At 34.1% G+C, this 21,229-nt stretch overlaps 1 protein-coding gene across 9 annotated transcripts in view; it reads left to right on the forward strand.

Annotated features, from left to right (window-relative positions):
- LCOR (ligand dependent nuclear receptor corepressor) overlaps nt 1-21,229 on the forward strand; it is a 99,821-nt gene that overhangs the window by 35,912 nt on the left and 42,680 nt on the right. For 6 of the 9 annotated variants that reach the window (XM_087824475.1, XM_087824476.1, XM_087824480.1 and 3 more), the window contains 2 exons: nt 12,764-12,829; nt 13,166-13,245. In XM_087824475.1, the coding sequence (XP_087680601.1) occupies nt 12,764-12,829; nt 13,166-13,245 (146 nt within the window). Of the gene's footprint in view, nt 1-12,763; nt 12,830-12,917; nt 12,946-13,162; nt 13,246-21,229 lie in introns of those variants that run through there. The other 3 variants (XM_087824479.1, XM_016219917.2, XM_016219918.2) reach the window with 3 other exon arrangements.

Consider the following 21,229-nt stretch of genomic DNA (forward strand, 5'->3'; position numbering starts at 1 on the left):
GGTCTTTGGGATCTGGGTAATTCCACCCTCATTAGTTAGGAAATATTTGTTCCTCTTTATTTTTTGGAAGAGTTTGAGATGCATTTATGTTCTTCTTTAACTGTTTGACAGAATTCATCAGTGAAGCCATATGGCCCTTGGTTTTCTTTGTCTTTTTTTTTATTTTAATTTTTTTTTAAATTGATTTTTAGGGATGGAGGGGGAGAGAGAGGGAGAAACATCAATGTGAGCACACTACATTGGCTGCCTCCTGCACGCCCTGTACTGGGGATTGAGCCCGGAACTCCTGGCACATGCCCTGACCAGGAATTGAACAGGCAATCTTTCAGTGCACAGATTGATGCTCAACCAACTGAGCTTCACTGGCCAGGGCTCTTTGTCAGTTTTTAAAAATTAGTTTTAATCTCTACTTGTTACAGGTCCATCAGATTTTTTTTTTACTTCTTGTTGAGTCAGTTTTGGTAGTTTGTGTCTAGGAATTTCCATGTCATCCGTGTTACTATTGTTGGGATACACTTGTCTATAGTATTCTTTTGTAATCCATTCTATCTCTGTAAAGTCAGTTGTGATGTCTCCACTTTGATTATTGATTTTAGTAAATTGATTCTTTTAAAAAAAATTTTTGGTTAATCTAGCTAATGGTTTATCAATAGTGTTAATCTTTTCAAAGAAGTTTTGGTTTTACTGATTTTATTTTCTACTCTCTTCTTAAAACCTCTACCCTATCTTTATTGTTTCCTTTTTTTAATTGCTTTGTATTTAGTTTCTTTTTCTAGTTTCTTAGGGTAGATGATTAAGTTATTGATTTGTGATACTCTTTATTTAATATAGGTATTTACAGCTATAAATTTCCCTCTGAGTACTGCTTTTGCTTCGTCTTGTACATATGTTTTGGTATATTGTGGGTGTTTGGGGCTTTTTTTACATTCTTCTCAAAGTATTTTCTAATTTCCATTGTGATTATTTTGACTCATTGTTAAGAATGTATTTTTTAATTTCCACATGTTTTTGAATTTTTCAGTTAATTCTAATTTCATTACATTATTGTTGAAGATAGTATAGTTTAAAAAATTTTTTTAATTTATTGAGATTTATGTGATGTAACATGGTCTACCCTGGAAAATGCTACATGTGTACTTGATAAGAATGTATATTCTGCACTTGTTGAGTGGAGTGTTTTACATATGTTTGTTAAATCTAATTGATTATAGTGTTCAAGTCTTCTGTTTCCTTTTTATCTTTTACTTAGTTGTTTCATCTGTTATTGAAAATGGGGTGTTGAAGTCTGCAACTCTTATTTATTGTTGAGCATTTCCTTCTTCAGTTGTCTTTTTTTTTTCTTTTTTTTTTTCTTTTAGATAGGCTTTTAAATATATCTTTATTGATTTCAGAGAGAGGAAAGGAGATGGAGAGAGAGATATAGAAACATCAGTGATGAGAGTCATTGATCGAGCCCGCAACCAGGCATGGGCCCTGACCAGGAATCGAACCCCGATCGCCTGGATCCTAGGTCCACCCTCAACCTCTGAGCCACACCCAGCCGGGCTTCAGTTGTCATTTTGCTTCATATATTTTGGGGGTCTGTTAGGTGTATATATGTTTTTAATTGTTAAATCTTAATAAATTGACTCTTTATCATGTAATGTTCTTCTTTGTCTATTGTAACAAGTTTTATGTTAACACCTGTTTTGGTTAATATTAGTATATCCACTCAATTTCTCTTTCAGTTGCTGTTTTCATGGACTCTTTTTCTTATCTTTCACTTTGAACCTCTTTGTGTCCTTGGATCTAAAGTGAGTCTGTTGTACACAGCATATAGTAGGATAATGTTTCTTTTTTCCATTCTCCTGATCTCTGCCTTTTAATTGGAAAGTTTAATCCATTTAAATTTAATGTAATTACTGATAAGAAAAGATCTTTGCGACGTTGCTATTTGTTTTTCCTCCATCTTTTGTCAAGTTTGTTCTTTAAGTCCTTCATTACTGCCTTTTTTCTTATATAAATATTTTCTAGTGTATCATTTTGACTTTCTTTTTATTTCTCTTACTATACAACTTTTTAGTTATTTTCCTGGAGTATGGGAATATAATTAACATCTTAACTTATAAGAATCTATTTCAAATTAATAACTTAGTTTCAATAGTATACAAAGTACTTTGCTTTTATATGTCTGTCCCCTACTTTATGTTGTGATTGTCACAAATTACATCTTTATGCATTATATGCTCATCAACACAGATTTATAATTGTTGTTGCATGTAGTTGTCTTTTAAGTAAATAGGAAAAGAAGGAGTTACAAACCAAAATACAACCTCCTTCCCTTTTTCCTTTCTCAAACACTTTACAATATAGTGCTTCTATTATGCTTTCAGATATTATTCTAAACAGTTTGCAAGTATTTATTTAATAATCTTAAATTTTTGAGATCAAAATAATTTTATAGCCAAGGAAGATGAAGCATAAAAAACACAAATAACTTGCCCAAAGCCATTGAACTATGAAAAGGCAAAGTCAGAAATTTTAACTGAAGTAGTCTAGCTCCAGAATCAGTTTATGCTCTTAACCACTAGTCTCTTACTTTTCTAGAGTACTAGTGTTTCTTCTCTTTTATTGCAACATTGAGTGTAAAATTCAGTTGGGTACATAAAACATATGCCTTCATGCTTAAAATTCAGAATAGGTGAAGTGAAAGATCTTGGAAGTCAGTTGAGAGGAAACATAACAATCTGAAGGGACTTTTGATCTGTGACTTTGAAGACTAAACAGGATCAAGACTCTTGAGATTTATGAGAAGGACATTTTAGGCAGAAGGAATAGCGTGAGGAGAAGAATCAAGAAGAGCAAAAGCAAGCTATATTCAAGAAACAATAGTTTGAGTTGAGCGTAATTGGAAGAGAGAATGTTGAAAAGGTTCACTTTTGGAAGGATTTAAAAGCCAGACTTCATAGTTTGGATTTTATTCTGCAGGGAGTAGGTAATCATTGAATGTTTTTGAGCAGGAAAAAACTATTAATAATTTACTTTATATGTAAGTGTGTATATAAATCTGAAGGCTAACTCAAGCTTTGGTGTAATTTAAATATTTCTAAGCATGCTGAAGCTTATTCTAATGGGAGCCAGATTGAAGTTTGTTCACTTGCCATATACAGTAGTTCAGATCAACTAGTAATTTTTGCGTGCTTACAGCCAAGTTGTTTGCCAGATGCAAAATAATACCTGATCATATTTTCAGTCTCTTTTTTCCCCTAATTGGTATACATTGGAATGCTCCAGTATTAAGTCCTCTACCCTCCTCTACTTTTTATCTTCTTTCATTAATTGAATATGATCTCTTCTAGTTCTAAGGCTTTATTTTATCTCTATTTGATGATTTCTAGTTTTATATCACTGATCCCAGTGTCTCCTTTTAACTTCAAACTCACCTATCCAATTGGCTTCACTTTGATTTCTAAGAGGCATGTCAACTGAACTAGATCTCTCTCTGCCAGATCCATTTCTCCTCTAGCCGTCTCTGTCTTGGAAAGTTACATTACCATTCACCCATTTCTCAGACCAAAAGCCTAAGTATTACTTTCAGCTCCTTTCCCTCACATTCCACATTTAGAGCATTGCCAAACAAGTTGGTTTTATCTTCAAAATATACTCTATATCCAACCACCACTCTCTACCACTCCAGTTCAAGCCACCATTATCGCTTGCTAAAGCTGTTATAATAGTCTCCTACTAATGCTTTCCTTATAATCAGTTATCCATGCAGCCACCTGGAAATCTTAACCGATTTAAATCTGATCATGTTACCTCCACCACTACCTAAATGTAAACCTAGAGGATTTCTACTAAATTCACAATCCAGTCTCGCCATGATGTTGCCTCTAGATCTCTGACCTCATCTCCTACTTTCCTTCTTAGTTACTTTGCTCAGACCATACCAATTTTCTTGCTGTTTCTCAGATATACCATACTTCATACTATATATTGCTTTAGTGTTTTCCCCTCTGCCTTGCATGTTCCTGTCCTATATGCCTTGTTTCCTCACTTCATTCAGTACCCAAAAATGTTGCCCCCTAAAATCTTTTTCTGACCTCTCTAAAAATTCTCCTTACTCTGTACCTCCCCGGCAAGTCTCAGAGTTTATCAGGGTTTGTTTGTTATCCCCCTACTCTGCTATATTCTTCTTTGATCATTACTACTTCTGCTTATCCTTATCACACATTCATCATCATTATTATTATTTATATCATTTCTCTGACCTGCCATAAAGTTCCAAGATAGGGACTTTTGTCTGTGTTGTTCATAGCTGCATCTCTAGTGCCTGACTCATAGTAAACACTCAGTATCTATAGTCCACCAAGGAAAAGAGTCTCAGAAACAACAGAAATTCCTTTTGCTTCATTAATCTTAAAAAAAGGCAAAAGAAATTGCTGGTCTCCCACGTTGTATTGCATATTTAGTATCTTTGAAAAATATATAATAACAAGGCTATTATGAATTCAGTAATGCTTTAAAAAGAAATAATGTATTTTGTTCACAGCAAAAGTATTGAGTAGTGGCTGTGAAGGCAAGCACATTTTTATTTAATTTACTAACAGTACTCATATGGATTTACTGACCTTGTAATGACTGAGTTCCTCTAAGGAATTGTGGCCCATAGATTGTGAACTCCTGGTGTAATTGACTCATTCCTAATCAACTTTAGATTTGCATTTAAATGGCTTTTTAGCATAATTACTCTACCGAAGACAGTTTGATATCACCAGAAAAATGAACCAAACTGCCCTTGGATTTCCAAAGAACTAAATTCATTTGACCTAGCTATTTACTATTTTTATGTTTTTGGTTACTTAACATCTTAGAACCTCATTTATGGCATTAGGTATGTAGGTATAATTATATGAAATTATTTTGGTAATGTTCCAGCTACTCAATATATATCCCTATTTCTCCTTAATGTATTAATTAATACCACTATTTTTTCGGACTTCATCTTTCTTAAATTATTTCTGTCTTTGCTGTGGTTACAGCTTTGTACACACACAAAAAAGTGTTCTGTCATCTCTGTTCATGGGCCAGCAAAGCAAGCCATTAATTATGTTCTGTTTTTAGTTTATAGATACAGGGAATTTGGTTGAGCTGGAGCAGAAAACCATCCTTTCTCTATCAGATATCGATTACCCTTCTGTTTTATTTACTTTATTTCTATTTCTGCGAGTCTTCAACATGACAGACCCACAAAATGGAGTCATGAAATTTCAAACCACTCAAGTAAATACAAGGATATAGGAATTAAGAAAGTTGTGTTTGTATTCATCCAACAAATATTATCGACTGCAGTTTAAGACACAGGCTGATGTTAAGAAAAAAGATGAATAGGCTTCATTTATTTGTTCAAAATCTAGTGGATAAAATGCCAAAAAAAATTATCGTTTATAAGCAGTGCAACTTCAGCACTGATGGCAATGTTCCTACCTTTGCCTGGGGCTTGTGGGGTGAGATAAGGGATGTCTTAGAAAGAATTAACTAGATTGAGGGTTACAGGAGAACATCTAGGCAGAGGGCATACTGTGCTTAAAAAGCTTGGAAGCATTGATATATATGTAATGATTGATCAATCAGTCTGGCCAGAGCATAGTTTTTGTGACAGAAAATGATGTCTGGGTAGACAGTAGTTTGGGACTAGACAGACTCTCAGTGATCTTGCATATTATCCAGGAATTGGAAGTCTTCAGTATTGTCAGTGGAAAGTCATCAAGGGTTTTGAAACCAAGAAAAAGTGGAGGAAGTTTGGCAGCAGTGTGAAGGATGGATTCTGGTGGAGATAGGGGGATGTTGAAATAGTAAGATGAGTTAAAACATTTTGATTTTCAGCTTCTTAAATATACTAGGTAGCAATAATACTTGCTTTACAGTGTTTATCTGAAGATTTTGTTATAATGAGCATGAAGTACCTGATTAGTTTAACTTCTTAAAACATTTTAATATATAGTTATAAAGTAAAATTTTTATATTTTCTCTTTAAATTTGGTTTAACAAAATCTTTCCAAATAGCTAAGTAAATATTATAAATTTAATCATTTAAACTTATAAATGTGATTATTCCTAAGTTGTATAAATATTCTAATATAGTATGCAAACTTAATAAGTCTTCAGCCTAAAACCACAAGTCTAAATCAGCTATTAAACTCTATATTTTAAATTAGAATACAAGGCTAACTCTCTAATAAGCCAAATTTTCTTAAAACATTACAAATATTTACCAAATATGCATAGATTATTTTGTTAACAGTCCTATTGAGAAATAATTTACATATCTTACAATCTACATATTTACAGAGTTGTGCAACCATCACCAAAATCTAATTTTAGGATATTTCCATCACCTCAAAAAGAAATGTGTCCATTTGTAATCATTCCTCTTTTTACTCTGAGCCCTAGGAAACCTACTAATCTACTTTCTGTCTCTATAGATTTGTCTTTTCTGGATATTTTCTATAAATGGAATCATGTACTATGTGGTCTTTTATTTCTGACCTTTTTCATTTAGCATAATGTTTTCAAGTTCGGTCTTTTATATTGTAATAATATTCCATTATTTGCATATATTACATTTTACTTATCCTAGATTACTTCTTAATATAAAATAATTAAAAGTTAGTTCTCTTTAATCTTTCCTATACTTCATTCTTTGTTAAAAATAAAAGAAGAAATAAATGAACTTAAGCTATCATAACTTAGAAAAAAGAGTAACAGAATTAATCCAAAGAGAATATAAAGATAATGAAACTTAGTGTGAAAATTAATGAACCGGAAAACAAAGATATGATAGAGAAGAAAATTCATAAGTGGATTTTTGTGGGGAAAAATAAAACCTTAGAAAACAAACTGGCAAGATTGATCAAGGGATAAAAACACACAAGTAATATTACCAAAATGAAGACTATAACTGTAGGTAAAGGAGATTTAAAAAATAAGAGATTTAGATAGAGGTCTGGTTCTCGGGTTAGTTTGAGTATCAAAAGATAAGGGATTTATAGCAGCATTATTTACAATAGCCAGGTGGGAAGCAACACAAATGTCCATCAGTGGATGAATGGAGAAACAAAATAGGATGTATGGATCAAAGGAATATTATTCAGCCTTAAAAAGGAAGGATATCCTTTCACATGCTACAGCATGGATAAACCTTGAGGACATTTTGCTAAGTGAAATCCAGTCACCAAATGACAAATACTGTATGATTCTACTTAAGAGGTACTTAGAGCAGTCACTTTCACAGAGATGAGAAGTAGAACTGTGGTTGGCAGGGCTGGGTGTCTGGGGAGAATAGAGAGAATTATTGTCTAATGGGTATAGAGTTTCAATTCTGCAAAATGAAGAAAGTTCTGGAGATGGTACAGTGTATACAGTGTAAATACAGGGTGTCCCTTCAAAAATGTGTACACACTTCAACAGCTGATAGCTGAATTTTGAAAATGAAATGTATTTTAATCAACACTGCCTTTATAATTATGTGTATATTTTTTGGGATACCCTATAGTTTATTTAATGGTGCACTTAAAATGATATGTTTTATATTATGTGTTTTTTACCACAATTAAAAGTAAAAGTACTATCAACCACCATATACCATCGATTTTGAAAATCAAGAAATAAATTGCCTACAAAAAGTTTTGTGATTTTTTTTTTTTTTTTAAACCCTCAGAATTTTGTAAACATAGCTCCATTGGCTTTTGGCATTTTCTTTTACTGATGAAATAACTGGCAGTATAAATCTCTTTTCTTTATTCCAAGTAAAATTAAGTAAAAATTTCCCTCTTTTGGAGCTTTTAAACTTTTATTCTTTTTTTTTTTTTCCCTGAGAGAGGAAAGGAGAGGGAGAGAGATAGAACATCAATGATGAGAGAGTCATTGATCAGCTGCCTCCTGCACACCCCCAACTGGGGATCGAGCCCACAACCCGGGCATGTGCCCTGACCAGGAATCGAACCCTGATCGCCTGGATCCTAGGTCGATGCTCAGCCGCTGAGCCACGCCCGGCCGGGCTTAAACTTTTATTCTTGAAATTGAGTTATTTTACCAGGACAGTTCTATATGTATGTGCTTTCCCCCCAAGAATCCTGCATCGGTACTTCCCAGAGGCCATTAGATAATGAAGACTCAAGACACTATTCAAATTAGGAAGTTTTATTTTACTTTTTCCTTCTCCTCCCACCCATTTCCCCCCCTCAAATATATCTTTGTTGACTTCAGAGAAAGGAAGGGAGAGGGAGAGATAGAAACATCAATGATGAGAAATTCGTCATTGATTGGCTGCCTCCTGCACGCCCCCGCCCAGAATCAAACAGCAATCCCCCGGATCCTAGACTGATGCTCATCCGCTGAGCCACACCCAGCTGGGCCCATCCATTTTTTTAAAATTTAAGTTTCTTTCATTTTTATGTGTTGCCTTTTGCCTTTTCTTGTTCTGGAAATCCTGTTTTACAGATATTGAATGTCCTGGCAACTTCTTCATCTCTAATGGTTTTCTCGTGATTTCTGTGTCCTCATATTCAATATATATTATGAAGACATTTCTTTAAGTTGGTTTTCTAAATCACTAATTGGTTGTATATTTTCCTACTCAGTACCTCTGTTTGGTTGTTTTGGCAGTTTTGTTTTTCTTTTTTTCCCCTCAAACATATTTCTCACTCTCTTTTTCAGAGCAGATTGCTCTTTTAAAAAAAAAAAAAAAAAAAAATGCTATTCCTCCCTGGTAGAGTGTTTCTTCAAGTTCTAGTTCTAGTATTTTTCTTCTTCACTAATTCTGTTTCAGTTTGGGCCATTAGTTATAATTAAATTATTGTTTCTCTTCAGTATATCTGGTCGTTTTTTTCCCCAATCATTTCTTGTGTTGCATTATTCTGAGGGTGATAAGTGGGCCAGCAAATGGGCTCAAAGTGCATTGTCCAGGAACAGATGCTCAGAGAGGGATGAGGAACTCTCAAGGAATGTAGTTGTCCAGTAGTGGGATGGATTATCTGGAGTATTAAATCTCCTTGAGAAGAGAAGCCTGGCTTTTGTTCATTACCTGTAGATGTTCATCCATCCAGATTTCTTTAGTTGTTTGACACACTGAGATAGCTGGAACATTAATGAAGAGTGATTAGTTACCTTATATTACCTTGGGTAGAATATAATAGATTATAAAATCTGGTGCTTTTTAATTACTTTCACTCTGGGGCTCACTTGGAGTTCAGTGTGATTTCGGAAAGTAATACACCCTTGAGTTTTAAGCAGAGAACTTGAGATAGTGCCTTCTTTGTTTATTAGGACATTAGTTGGTGATTGTTACCAGCAGGCACCTTTGAACTGATGTTTTATAAAATAATAATACTCAGTTGAAAATTGAGCTCTTTTATTCCAGGCATCAAGTTTTACAAGATATCCAAGGGACCTTGATATAAAAATTGGTGACTTTCTGATATGCTTCTAGTTTTTCTTAAGTACCTCTTTGTGTCTCAAATTGTTGACCTGGTTATCTCAGAGGAGAGGTTCCTAGGACCCAGGAACCATTTTTTTTATTCCATAACATTTTTCTTCATTTCAAAAGTACAGGCTGTATTGCTTACCTTAGTTAGCTCTGTATTTGATATGTTCCTATCCTGTTACTTTTCATGACCTGCCTTTCCCCCTTTAGATAGAAATGGAAAAGAGATTGTGCTTTAGATTGAAGAGGGAAATTGTGAGAAATTCTAGTCTTCTATCTTTTGTTTTTGAGAGCTTTACGATTAAATCAGAAGCTGAGTATCAGGCGTGTAGAGTCCTACTAAAAGAGACACATTGTGGGAAACAGGAAGTTTCCCATCCTTTCTGGAGCATTAAATCTCCTTGAGAGAATATAGAAACATGAAAAAAAAAAATCGGGTTTAGAAAGCCTATAACAAATTTTATTTTACAGAATACTTACATAGACAGCGCTTTGCACATGACAGAAAACATAAGGCAGCTGACATTTATTTAAAAGGGGAAAATGATATGTGAATTCTGAGCAGGATAAAACAGGAAACCAAAGCTCCATGAGGGCAGGCACCATGTCTGCTTGCCACTGCCTACTCAGTGCTATCCACTGTCCCTGGTTGGAAGGCAGGCTCTCAGTTATTATATGTTGAATAAGCGAATATGTATTTTTTAACAAATTGAAGAGTGACTTAAGATAATTTATTTGGGCAGAGATGAGATGCAGAAGCTTGAGAAAATATTAGGAGGTAGAAATGATAACTGATTACATTAGAACACTAACCTGACTGGAGCTGTGAGAATGAGCAGGAAGGTTCTATGAAATATTGCTGCTCTTTAACAGTAGGTTGGGGTCAAATTATAAGCTGCTTTGATTGCTGAATTTAGGAATTTGGGATTTGGTTTTTAAACTGTTTAATTTTTCTGAACAATGATAGCATTGTTAAAGCAGTGCTTTGGGAATACAGTCTGAAGACACATTGAAGGCTGCAGTGAGGAAGAATCTGGAAACCAGCTGAAACCAGTTGTAATGTTGGATAGTAATTCTTGGAAAGTGGTCATGTCCAGTAAAATTATTAATATTTCTTTATATGTAATATATTACATAAAAGTGCTTTTTAAGCCCTACTGATTGAACATAATGACCTGGCTGTCTTTTTCAGTATTTATTTAATTTTCCATGGCATTTTGTTATTGATCTTCATGGCTTTTCTATGAGATCATGGTATAAATTTTGAATAATTTGTTCTTCCCTTATTTGCCTTTTGTTAATGTCAAGCATGGCACATGAGACAGTCCTTGTTGCTATGCAACTGCTAAATTCAATATTTAATATTAATAAAACTGAGTGGCATTAAATTCAGTTAACAGAGGGTAGAAAATATGGTTTTACAGTGTCAAATCAATAATACTTGTGAAGTTTAATGTATTATTGCAGATATGTGCAAAAGAAGAGTGACTTGTTTACAGTTAGTATTTTGATAAAAATTAGTTATGGTTAAATCTTCACATTTATTACCAGATTTTTTTCTTGTTTCATTTTGGTTTTTTCCTTTCACTGCTTTTTGTTCTGTGATTTGGTTTTTGTTACTGTGTGTGTGTGTTATTGATGGAGTTTTTATTCTGTTTTCTTACTCTTTCAGGTTCCATTATCCTTTGTAATTTTTAAAATTTTATCTTCCAAAGCTTTTTAGTTTATATTTGTTTGTTTCCTAGTATTATTTCTTGCTGTATTTACATTTTCCCTTTCAATTTATGCTTAGCATACAAGTTTGGAATTTGTTATAAGTTCTTACAAACCCAGATGAAAGCATATTAGATTTGCTCTTCAGGATAAGAGCTACCTGTATAATCTCCTTTAGCTATTTGCACTGTGTACTTGATAGTTTAAAGATATTAAAATATTTGTAAAATCAATTCCTTTGGGGGGTGGTGTAGGAGGGCTTTAGAGTTGGAGGTAGCCTGTGGGATTTTTTTTTTTAAGGCTTTTGTTGAGAATATCTAGTTTGCAGAGGTAGACAATATCTAGCAATTCCTTCTCCTTCTCTTACACACCACCACCTCCCCACCCTCAAAACCGCCAGTGCGACCCTTTCTCCTCCCTAGTGTGGGGAAGAAAGTCCATAGTAATTTAGTAGAAAATGTTTAAATTATAGTAGGGAAATAATGAACAGGCATAGATACCGCCCATTTTCTGAATGGGTAGTTTGATCTTGCTAATATTCTTGGAATAACTTTGATGGGAAGAACTAAGGAGAATTGAAAAACAATTGCTCCTTAATAATAAGTGAGAAGTTTAGAATCTAGAAAATAGTGTAGAAAAATCAACTCTAACTACAATGTAGATAACACAAACTCTAGAGATTACTCTATTAAATTATGGCTTAATACTAAGGACAAAGAAATCCCTAAAATTACAATGTTATTCTTATAGCCAGATAAAACACTGTTTCCAGGGACCATCTTATCTGACCCATTGCCTTCCAAACCTTTTATGGTGATTGAATTTCTGGTAAGGAAATGCTACCTATGTATAGCTTCCTCTCCCTCTCCCTCTCCCTCTCCCTCCTTCCCTCCTTCCCTCCCCCATCTCCCCCCCTTTTGGTGCATAGGCTAACACTCAAACCACTTAGCCACACCTGCAAGGGCTCTCATATTTTTGTATGTATAATTAGCGGGTTCTAACTTTAGAAAAGAACCAGTAAGTAGTTAATTGTGGCAATGTGAAATAATCACAAAGGTGTTTTTCTGTTAAAATATTATGTAATGACTTTTTTCTATAGCCATATAGATATTCTCAGTAAGGATTTTCCTTCCTCAAAAAACTATTAGCTTGAAAATCTGTTGTCTTAGTTGATATTTAGAAACATGCTATTTTGATTAATCTGGAATGTTGTGGAAATCTTGAAGCAGTTTGACTCTTATTGGCAAAGGCACCTTTTAAAATGGAGTTTGAATATTTATGTAAAGAGATTATTTGGGATTTGGGAAGGTGATAAGAGAACCCATGAGTTTCCATTCCTTCATTTTTTCTAGCATTGTTTTGTATTGTTCTTGAATGTGTTCTGAATTTGTATTGAATGTTAATCATTGACAAAAATGCAAAGCCTTTTTTTTAGTTTTGTCACTGACAGTCTTGCCTTAGCATCTCTTCAGTAATAATCTGGGGATCCTTGAGAACTGGAGGAAAGCACCATTTTTTCATGTAACAGATTAATATTAAATTACCATAGGGAATTTTATAATAATGGATTTTTTTTCATCCTTTCAGGGTTTGAAAGTATTCTTGAAGGGCTGTTTGGACCTGCATTTTTAAAAGATCTCAGTTTATTTAAAGGTATTCAAAATCTTTTTTTGGTACTTAAAAATCATCCTGGTGACAGTGATACCTTGGTGATTTAAGCCTCTGTCTCCTTTTTATTCACAGTTTATGTGAGTTAAAGCTATATCCATGTAAGCATCTTTTTGTTTAGTTGATAATGCAAATAAATATATGTATGAATAAGATATATTAACTGGTGAAGTTATTAAGATTTTTAACACAAATAGGAACCTGTCTACCACTAAGTAAGGATGTTTTTTGTTGTGAAAATAGTATTTTTGACATTCTCATTTGTTTTCTGAAAAATCCTCATTTGTGACTATTAATTTGTTATTCCTACTATTTTTGCAGACTGTGAACCTGAAAGCATTTCTGATTGGACTTTTGATGAAAATTGTCTATTCTGTTGCTTGAGAAGAGATAAAGTAAAGGTAACCAAGACACTCATGAAACTTGTCTAGTGTGGTATTTCATAGTTTTGGGGTTTTTTCTTTTCAAAATTTGATTACTTTGTTGGAGACTTGTAGGAAAAGAAAGGTTTGAATCTATAAGGATTTGATAGTAACTCATTTGCAATTTAGTATTTCTAGTCTGTTGATTAACCTATTGAGAAATCTATATTCCAATGTGCATTAGCTTTTATTCATATAGTTCCTTAGGCAGAATAATTAACTGGATCTCAAACCATTGTTTATTTTAAATATGAAATGTATGGTAATTCAAGTAATGGGAGTCATTTGGACAAAAGGAACAGCAGTATGGATCTCGATCAAGTAATTTGTGTAGATTTATGATAGACTGGTTTATGCTTTAGTATGAGATGTTTCTTCATAATATTTGAGTATGAATGCTGTTTGTATTCAGTTGTAGAAATTGGCTATACCTTTGGGTTTGTGTTTTTTTATTGCTTTGTGTTAAATAAAAACAAATAGAATTTTGGTTTAGAAACATTTCAGTTGTTGGAAAAATTTATTAATTGTTTTCTGTCTTATGTTTCTTTTTGTGGTACTTCTGTTCCCAGTTTTAAAGTTTTGGAAACATTTTGAATTCCTTCCTCTGCCTTGTACTTGTCTAACTTTTTAAGTCATTGACCAGGTTCCTATCTGTTGTTCCCTCAGACTGAATTTCATTCTTTTTCAAACCTTAAGCATTATTTCTGAACTACTGGAGTAACATGATTGGTCTCTCAGTTTTCTTCAGTCTGTTAAACACTGCTACAGGGTTAAACTCCTTCCCCCTGACCCTCACCCCTCCATAGTGTGGGAATGTTACCCTATACTGAGTCTCCAGTGACTTTCTCATTGTCTTCTGAATTCATTAGCCTAACGCTCAGTGACTCAGTACCCTCCACAGTTCAGTCTATTTCTCTTTCTAATGCTGTCCTACTAGTTTCTATATATTTTTCTTTTAGTTAACCTTGTCTGATCATTTGTATTAAACAACATGCTTTTACTATTTGGACTACAGCATTGCATTCCCATTATTCTCAATAGCTTGAATTCCCTTGCTTTTACTGTTGCTTGAGCCCCTCCTTTCCTATAAATGGCATACCTTTGCTCTTATTGCTGTTTCAACCCTTCATACTTGTTGTAGTAAATATTATCTATATCAATTGTTTGTCATTTAATACTCAGTATTATTTCGTCCATCCTTTTCTGTGTTTGAATCTTGTATTACTGACTACATTGTCAACCTCTGAAGGCTGTGAACCATGTTGTATGCTTCTTTGTACCTTTGCATGTAGCTATTGTATCACCATTTACCTTTGTTGGCAAGTTGCATTAAAAACTGAAAACAAGTTTAAGAACTTCTTACTGTTCTTCTTTTGTAGCATCTTTCCTGCTTACTACATGAAAAAGTTGTATCTAGTCATGGTGGGCTGTTTTCATTGAATTAATGAGGAAAATGTTACAAAATTTAGTGTGGTTTGAAAAAGAGAGACCAGAAAATTAAGCAACCACCAATAAAATTGAAGTTCGTCATTTTAAACTCTGTTCATCATTTAAAACTCTGTTGTTCCCTAGCCAGTTTGACTCAGTGGTTAGAGTGTCAGCCTGAAGACCGAAGGGTCTCGTGTTTGATTCTGGTCAAGGGCACATAACCTCGGTTGCAGGCTTGATCCCCAGCCCTGGTTCGGGTGCGTGCAGGAGGCAGTCAATCTCTCTCTCTCCATTTCTCTCTCTCTTCCACTCTCTCTGAAAAAGCAATGGAAAAAATTCCTTGGGTGAGGATTAAAAATAGTGATAATAAAATAATAATAAAAAACTCTGTTGTGTGTGTGTTTGTGTTGGCATGTTGTGACCATTTATTAAGTCATTTAATAAGTGTTTTGGTAGAATAGAAGGAGCAACTATTAGTTACCTTTTTTTCAGGGTAGTATTAGGCAGAAAGCCCTTCTATGTTCGGTAGTTGAGTACAGTACATTCTTGTAATGTGATTGAGTTTTCCATTGCTATATGAGGGCAAAATATTGTATGAATATTTTTAGATGAAAATACATAAATAGCAAGGCATGGAATCAGGTAGCATTTAAAACAACTCTTCTTACTGTTTATAGTTCTACAATTTTTAGTTGGTTTTCTAATTAGAAAGAATATTTCTATTTTACAGCACATTTAGTTCTGAGAAAGCTGTTTTTCTCCATTAGACACTTCACTACCTATACTTCGTGTTTATTTTTTTCAGAGCCAGCCATAACATTTATAATGGAAAATAGGAAAAGAAAGAGCCTAAAAAATGTAAATTGTCAAGTATATATCTTCAGTTGTGTTAATTTAAAGTGATTGTGCTAGAACTCTTTGCAGGCACTTGGAGCATCTCATCAGAGAAGGACTGGAGTCCGCTGTGTTGAGGCTTGCACTTTAAGGCTGGCTTAGGATTCTAAAAACAGAAGGAAATATCTGGAGAGTATGGTAACAGCCAATAGGTGGCAGCAGAGCGTGATTTTGGGATCTCGTTTGAGGTTGGCATGATGAGAAAATCTAGATAATGTTTGGAAAAGCTGTTAGAAATAGTTGTCTGATATTTGGGAAAGAGGGGGGAAGTTATTCATTTTTTTAGTTATTTGGATTTTTAGTGGATACCAAAGCTGTTAAAATGGATAAAAATAAATATACTAGGTTTATTTTTTAAAATATGGAGGTGAAAAATACAAAGTAACTTCTTAGAACCAGGGATTCACCTAGAGATTAGTAACAATTGATGATCTGTACTTCAGGATCCTACAGTAGTTAGAAAATACAGTTGATCCTTGAACCACATGGGTTTGAATTACATGAGTCTACTTATACGTGTATTTTTTTCAGCAAGTACCTATAGTGTTTTTGATCTGTGGTTGGGTGTCTACTGACTATATGCCTTGATCTACACCATTTTATATAGAGGACTTAAACATCTGTGGATTTTGATACTCATTGTAGGGGCCAGGGAGGTTCCAAAAACCAGTCCCTTGCAGATACCAAAGGACACCTTAAGTTTTGGGGGAGCTGAAAGTTATACATGGCAGATCTTTTACTCTGCCAGTGGGTTGATACCCCTAACCCCCTGTGTTGTTCAAGGGTCAAATGTATAACTTGTAAGGGAAAGGTAACATTTTTTTGAGCATCTACTATGTGCCTCTTACTTGCATTTGTTCCCATTTGATTCTCACAACAACCCTATAAAGTTGGTTAAAGGCATCCCAGTGTTATAAAGAAAGAAATAGGAAGGGTCAGAGAGACTTAAGTTATGGGCAAAGTCATATAGCTGGGATTTGATCCATGTTTTTAGAATACATGCATTTTGATAACAAAGCTAGGAACAGGAATATGGAAAGTGGAGAGCAAGTATTAAGTAGAACTTGGAATTACTCAGTTTGAAAGAAGGAGAGAATAAGCGTGTAAATGGACATGAGTTTATTTGAAATGGACATTCATCTGTGCTAGGAATCTCTTAGTAAGTGAATACTTGACTGACTGCCTGCCTGCCTGACTGCTTGCTTGCTTCTTTCCTTCCTTTTCTGTTTGTTGAGCATGTAGTAGTCACTCATTAAAATATTTACTAAATGAGGAAAAAAAATATCAGGAGGCTTAATATACTGGAGAATTATAATATTAATAGCTAACTGTTTTGAGTGCTTACATGTTTACTAATGGGCCTTTATACTTTTCCTAGCTTTTTACAAAATAATTTTAGACTTACAGAACAGTTGTAAAACTAATTTCTGTATACCCTTTACTTAGATTCCCCAAATGTTAATATCTTATGTAAACAGAGTACAATTATAAAAATAAGGAAATGAACATTGATGCAATACTATTACCTAATCTGCAAACCTTTTGATATTCACCAATATCCCAGCAAATGTCATTTTTCTGATCCAGGACCTAATCTAGCTCGCACTTTGTATTTAGTGGTCATGTCTCCTTAATCTCCTTTAGTTTGGAATGGTTCTGTTTTTCTTTGCCTTTCATAATGTTGGCACTTTTGAGGAATACTGGCAAAATGATTTGTAGAATGCCCCTCAATTTAGGTTTGTCTGATGATTTCTCATTATTAAATTCAAGTTATGCATTTTGGGCAAGAAATCCACAGAATTGATGTTGTGTCATCCTTAGTGCACCACATTAGGAAGCATATGGTTGATGTTTACTTTGATCACTTAGTTAAGATGGTGTCTTGCCAGTTTTTCCTGGTGTAAGGTTTCTGTTTTTCCCATTCTACTTAATAGGTATCTTGTGGAGAGGTACTTTGAGATTTTGTAAATATCTTTTTGTCATCTTACTAGGTTCTCATCCATCATACAGTAATTTTAGCATCCATTGATGAATCTTGCTTGAAAAACTTACTGCTGTGGTAATGATGATTAATGATGATTTTTTATTTCTATTATTTCTTCTGTCTTTATTAGTTGCAATTCTATTATAAGGAAGAACTTTCTCTTCTCCATTTATGTATTTATTTGTTTACCTACCAGTATAGACTCATGGACGCTTATTTCATTCTATGGACTATAATTCATTACAATTATTGTTTATTTTTTTAGTTGAAATTGTCCTAGATTTGGCTGTTGAGAGACCTTTCAGGTTGGCTCCTTATCTTTTTTTTTGATTACTGATTTCAGAGAGAGGGAGAGAGACACACAAACATCACTCTGTTGATTGTGTTCTTTTATGCACAGAAGCTTTTAAAAAAAATTTCCAGTTTTATCAATTTTTTAATCCTCACCCGAGGACATGCTTACTGATTTTTAATTTTTTAATTTTTCATTGATATTATTTTTAGAGAGAGGAATGGAGAAGGAGAGAGAGAGAAAGAGAAATATCCATGTGAGAGGGTAACATCAATTGGCTGCCTCTTTCACGCCCCCTACTAAGGATCTAGCTGCAACCTAGGCATGTGCCCTGATTAGGAATCGAACTGGCAACTTTTCAGTATATGGGACAACGCCCAACCGAGTCACACCGGCCAGGGTGCTTATTGATGTTCTTAGAGAGAGGAGAAGGGGGAGAGAGAGAGAGAGATGGACAGACAGACAGACAGAAACAAACACACACTGGCCAAGGCCAGTTTATTTTTAATTTTGTTGCATGTTCTTTTGGTGTCAAATCCACTGTAATTCTCCCCCCCCGCCACCCCTTGTGTTTTCTTCTAAGGGTTTTATAGTTTTAGGTCTTTCATCCATTTTGAGTTGATTTTTATATATGGTATAAGTAAAAATCTAACTTCATGCTTATGCATATTGATATTCAGTTTTCCCAGCACCATTTGTTGAAAAGAATGTCTTCCCCCTCATTGATGGCCTTGGCACCCTTGTCAAAAATCATTTGACCATTTATGTGGGGATTTATTTCTGGGCTCTCTATTTTTTATTCTATGTGTCTGTCTTTATGCAGGTATCATATTGTTTTGATTACTGTAGTTTTATAATTAGGAAGTGTGGTATCTCCAACTTTGTTTACTTTTTCAATATTGTTTTAGCTCTTTGAGGTCCCTTGAAATTCCATATGAATTTTAGCATGGATTATTTTTTTTAATATCTGCAAAAAAGTGCCATTGGGATTTTGATAGGGGTTACATTAGTATTGAACATCTTAACAAAATTAAGTCTTTGCTTGTTTGTTCCTTATATTTTTTCTTTAAAAAAATTTCTTCAGTTCCTTATTTCTAAAGTTAAAATCAGTAACTATGTATTTCACTGTTAGTAGTATGTCAAAAGTGGCAGCCACTGTGGTTGAAATACTTTGAGTGATTAAAAAGAAATTTTAGCCACAGATGCTATTTTCAAAAAATTTACACTCTAGTGGAGGAGGTAAGAAATACATACATATATAAGTAAATATAATAAGGGTTATAAAACCAGTGCTGTCAGAGCAGTAAAAAGTGCTGTAGGAGTTTAGAAAAAGGCAAGATTACCCTAAGCCAGGCTCTATAATACTGTTGCCTCAAACATGCAGTTGGATATCCTTGTGTTTATAATGGTCTTGGGCATCTATGGACATCCACAGTAATTATGGGGAGCAGATAGAAATTCAGGAAGTCTTCTGATTGAGATTGGGCTGTGAATGAGAATTGAGATAGTACAAACTTTTAATTTCCAACCTCTGGAAGGATGTAAGAAACCATTGCTTTTGGGTATGGGGGTGACTTGTATTTGTCTTTTAATGTTTTATAATAACTTGTACATGTATAATGGAAGAAAAACTATAACAGCAAATGCTGATGATAGATACTGGCAAATTAAGTATAATGGTAGTAGGAGTCACTTGCCACTTAAACTCTAGGCTTTATTTCCATGAACAGTAATAGCAGTTAGATATACTGATGAGTCAGATATACTGATGAGTCATTCGTGGTCGATTTGTTGTGCATTTTTAATACCATATTTAATTCTTGATGTGTATTCAGGCTTCAACCTTTGTTATTTTCTTATTCTTGAACTTGATGGCTTGCTTAACAAATTAAAGGTAACAACATACAGTAAAAATTGCGTTGAGGACAATTCATATTTTGTTAATGTAAAAAGCAGTAATTTACATGGAGCAAAAAGGTTTCTTTTTACATAAGCGACCTTAAAGAGTGTGAGCCATTAAATGGTGGAGCCATTTTTCCTAAGATTTGCTGGCATTTAAAATAAAAAGATGTAGGAGAGTGGCATTTAAATCAATGAGTTGCACCTTGTCTGTTCTTGTTAGTTCATTGCTTAAAATGTCAGTAAACCATGGGTAGCAGACTTGGCTGTAGCTGTAGGCCTATGATCTACTCAGGTAGGCCTTTCTAACAGAATTATTATAAACCCTGTATGCACACACATGCTTCTGATTCCCAGATTTTCTATGCCATATAGTATGAATTTTTAAATACCATTTAAATCCAGGCACAGAGTGGGCATGGTCTTGAATTTTGACAGGAATGGCTCTAAAATATCACCCCTTAAGTTTTGTGTCATTCTTCTGAAATCTAGGCCATTTTACCTTTCCTAAGTGAAACTTGTCATTACTTCCTCCATTTCCTTTCCTAAGGTGTTATCTCTCAAAAAGAAAATAAATCAACTATGCAAGCATCCTCCCCCATCCCTTTCCTCCACAACACCCAACTCATAAGTTGACAAATATTAGAGTTACAAAAGAAACTTTTTAACGTTTAACTTTTTTTAACTGTTTATTGCCCTGAGGACTAACTTCCATGCCAACACAATTTTGTTACTTTATTCAATAATGTCCTTGCTATTTCAGGAACCACTAGAATTACTTTTGTTATAGATCTTGGAGAAATTTAATAATTATCTTTCTCAGGGGTCAGCAAACCACGGTCTGTCCCCAAGTCTAGCTCACAGCATGTTTTCATAATACCTGCAAGATAAAAACTTTTTTTTTTTTTTTTTTAAAGAAAAGGAGAGATGCAACAGAGACTGTATGTGGTCTAGAAAGCCTAAAATATTTACTGTCCTACCCTTGACAGAAATGTCTTACTCTTTTTTGGCTATCTTCATCAGGTCATTGAGATAATAAGAGAAGCCTGAAAGTTAACTTCCATATCCTACTTATTATTCTCTTTCCTCCTCTTCATCTTTCTCAAACTGTATCAGAGCAACCCATAACACAAGCAAATATAATTTAATGGCAAGACAGCTGGGATTGTGGAGGAGACAATGAAGAGAGACAACAGAGATCTGACTTGTGGGAGAAAAGTGTAGGGTGCAACATTTATCCACCATACTTTTTTTTTTAGCTTTTTACATTGAGATAATTTCACATTTATAGAAAAGTTATAAGAATAGTACAAAAACTTTATGTACCCTTCACCTAGATTCACCAGTTGTTAACTGTTTGCCAAATTTGCCTTATTATTCATACTCTCTCATAGATATTACATGTAGCACACACATTTTCCTGAACCAAATGACAATAAGTTATACACATCATATTCTTAAGTATT

Source organism: Miniopterus natalensis, chromosome 14 (genome assembly GCF_054644295.1).
Source record: "Miniopterus natalensis isolate mMinNat1 chromosome 14, mMinNat1.hap1, whole genome shotgun sequence".
Taxonomy (NCBI): domain Eukaryota; kingdom Metazoa; phylum Chordata; class Mammalia; order Chiroptera; family Miniopteridae; genus Miniopterus; species Miniopterus natalensis.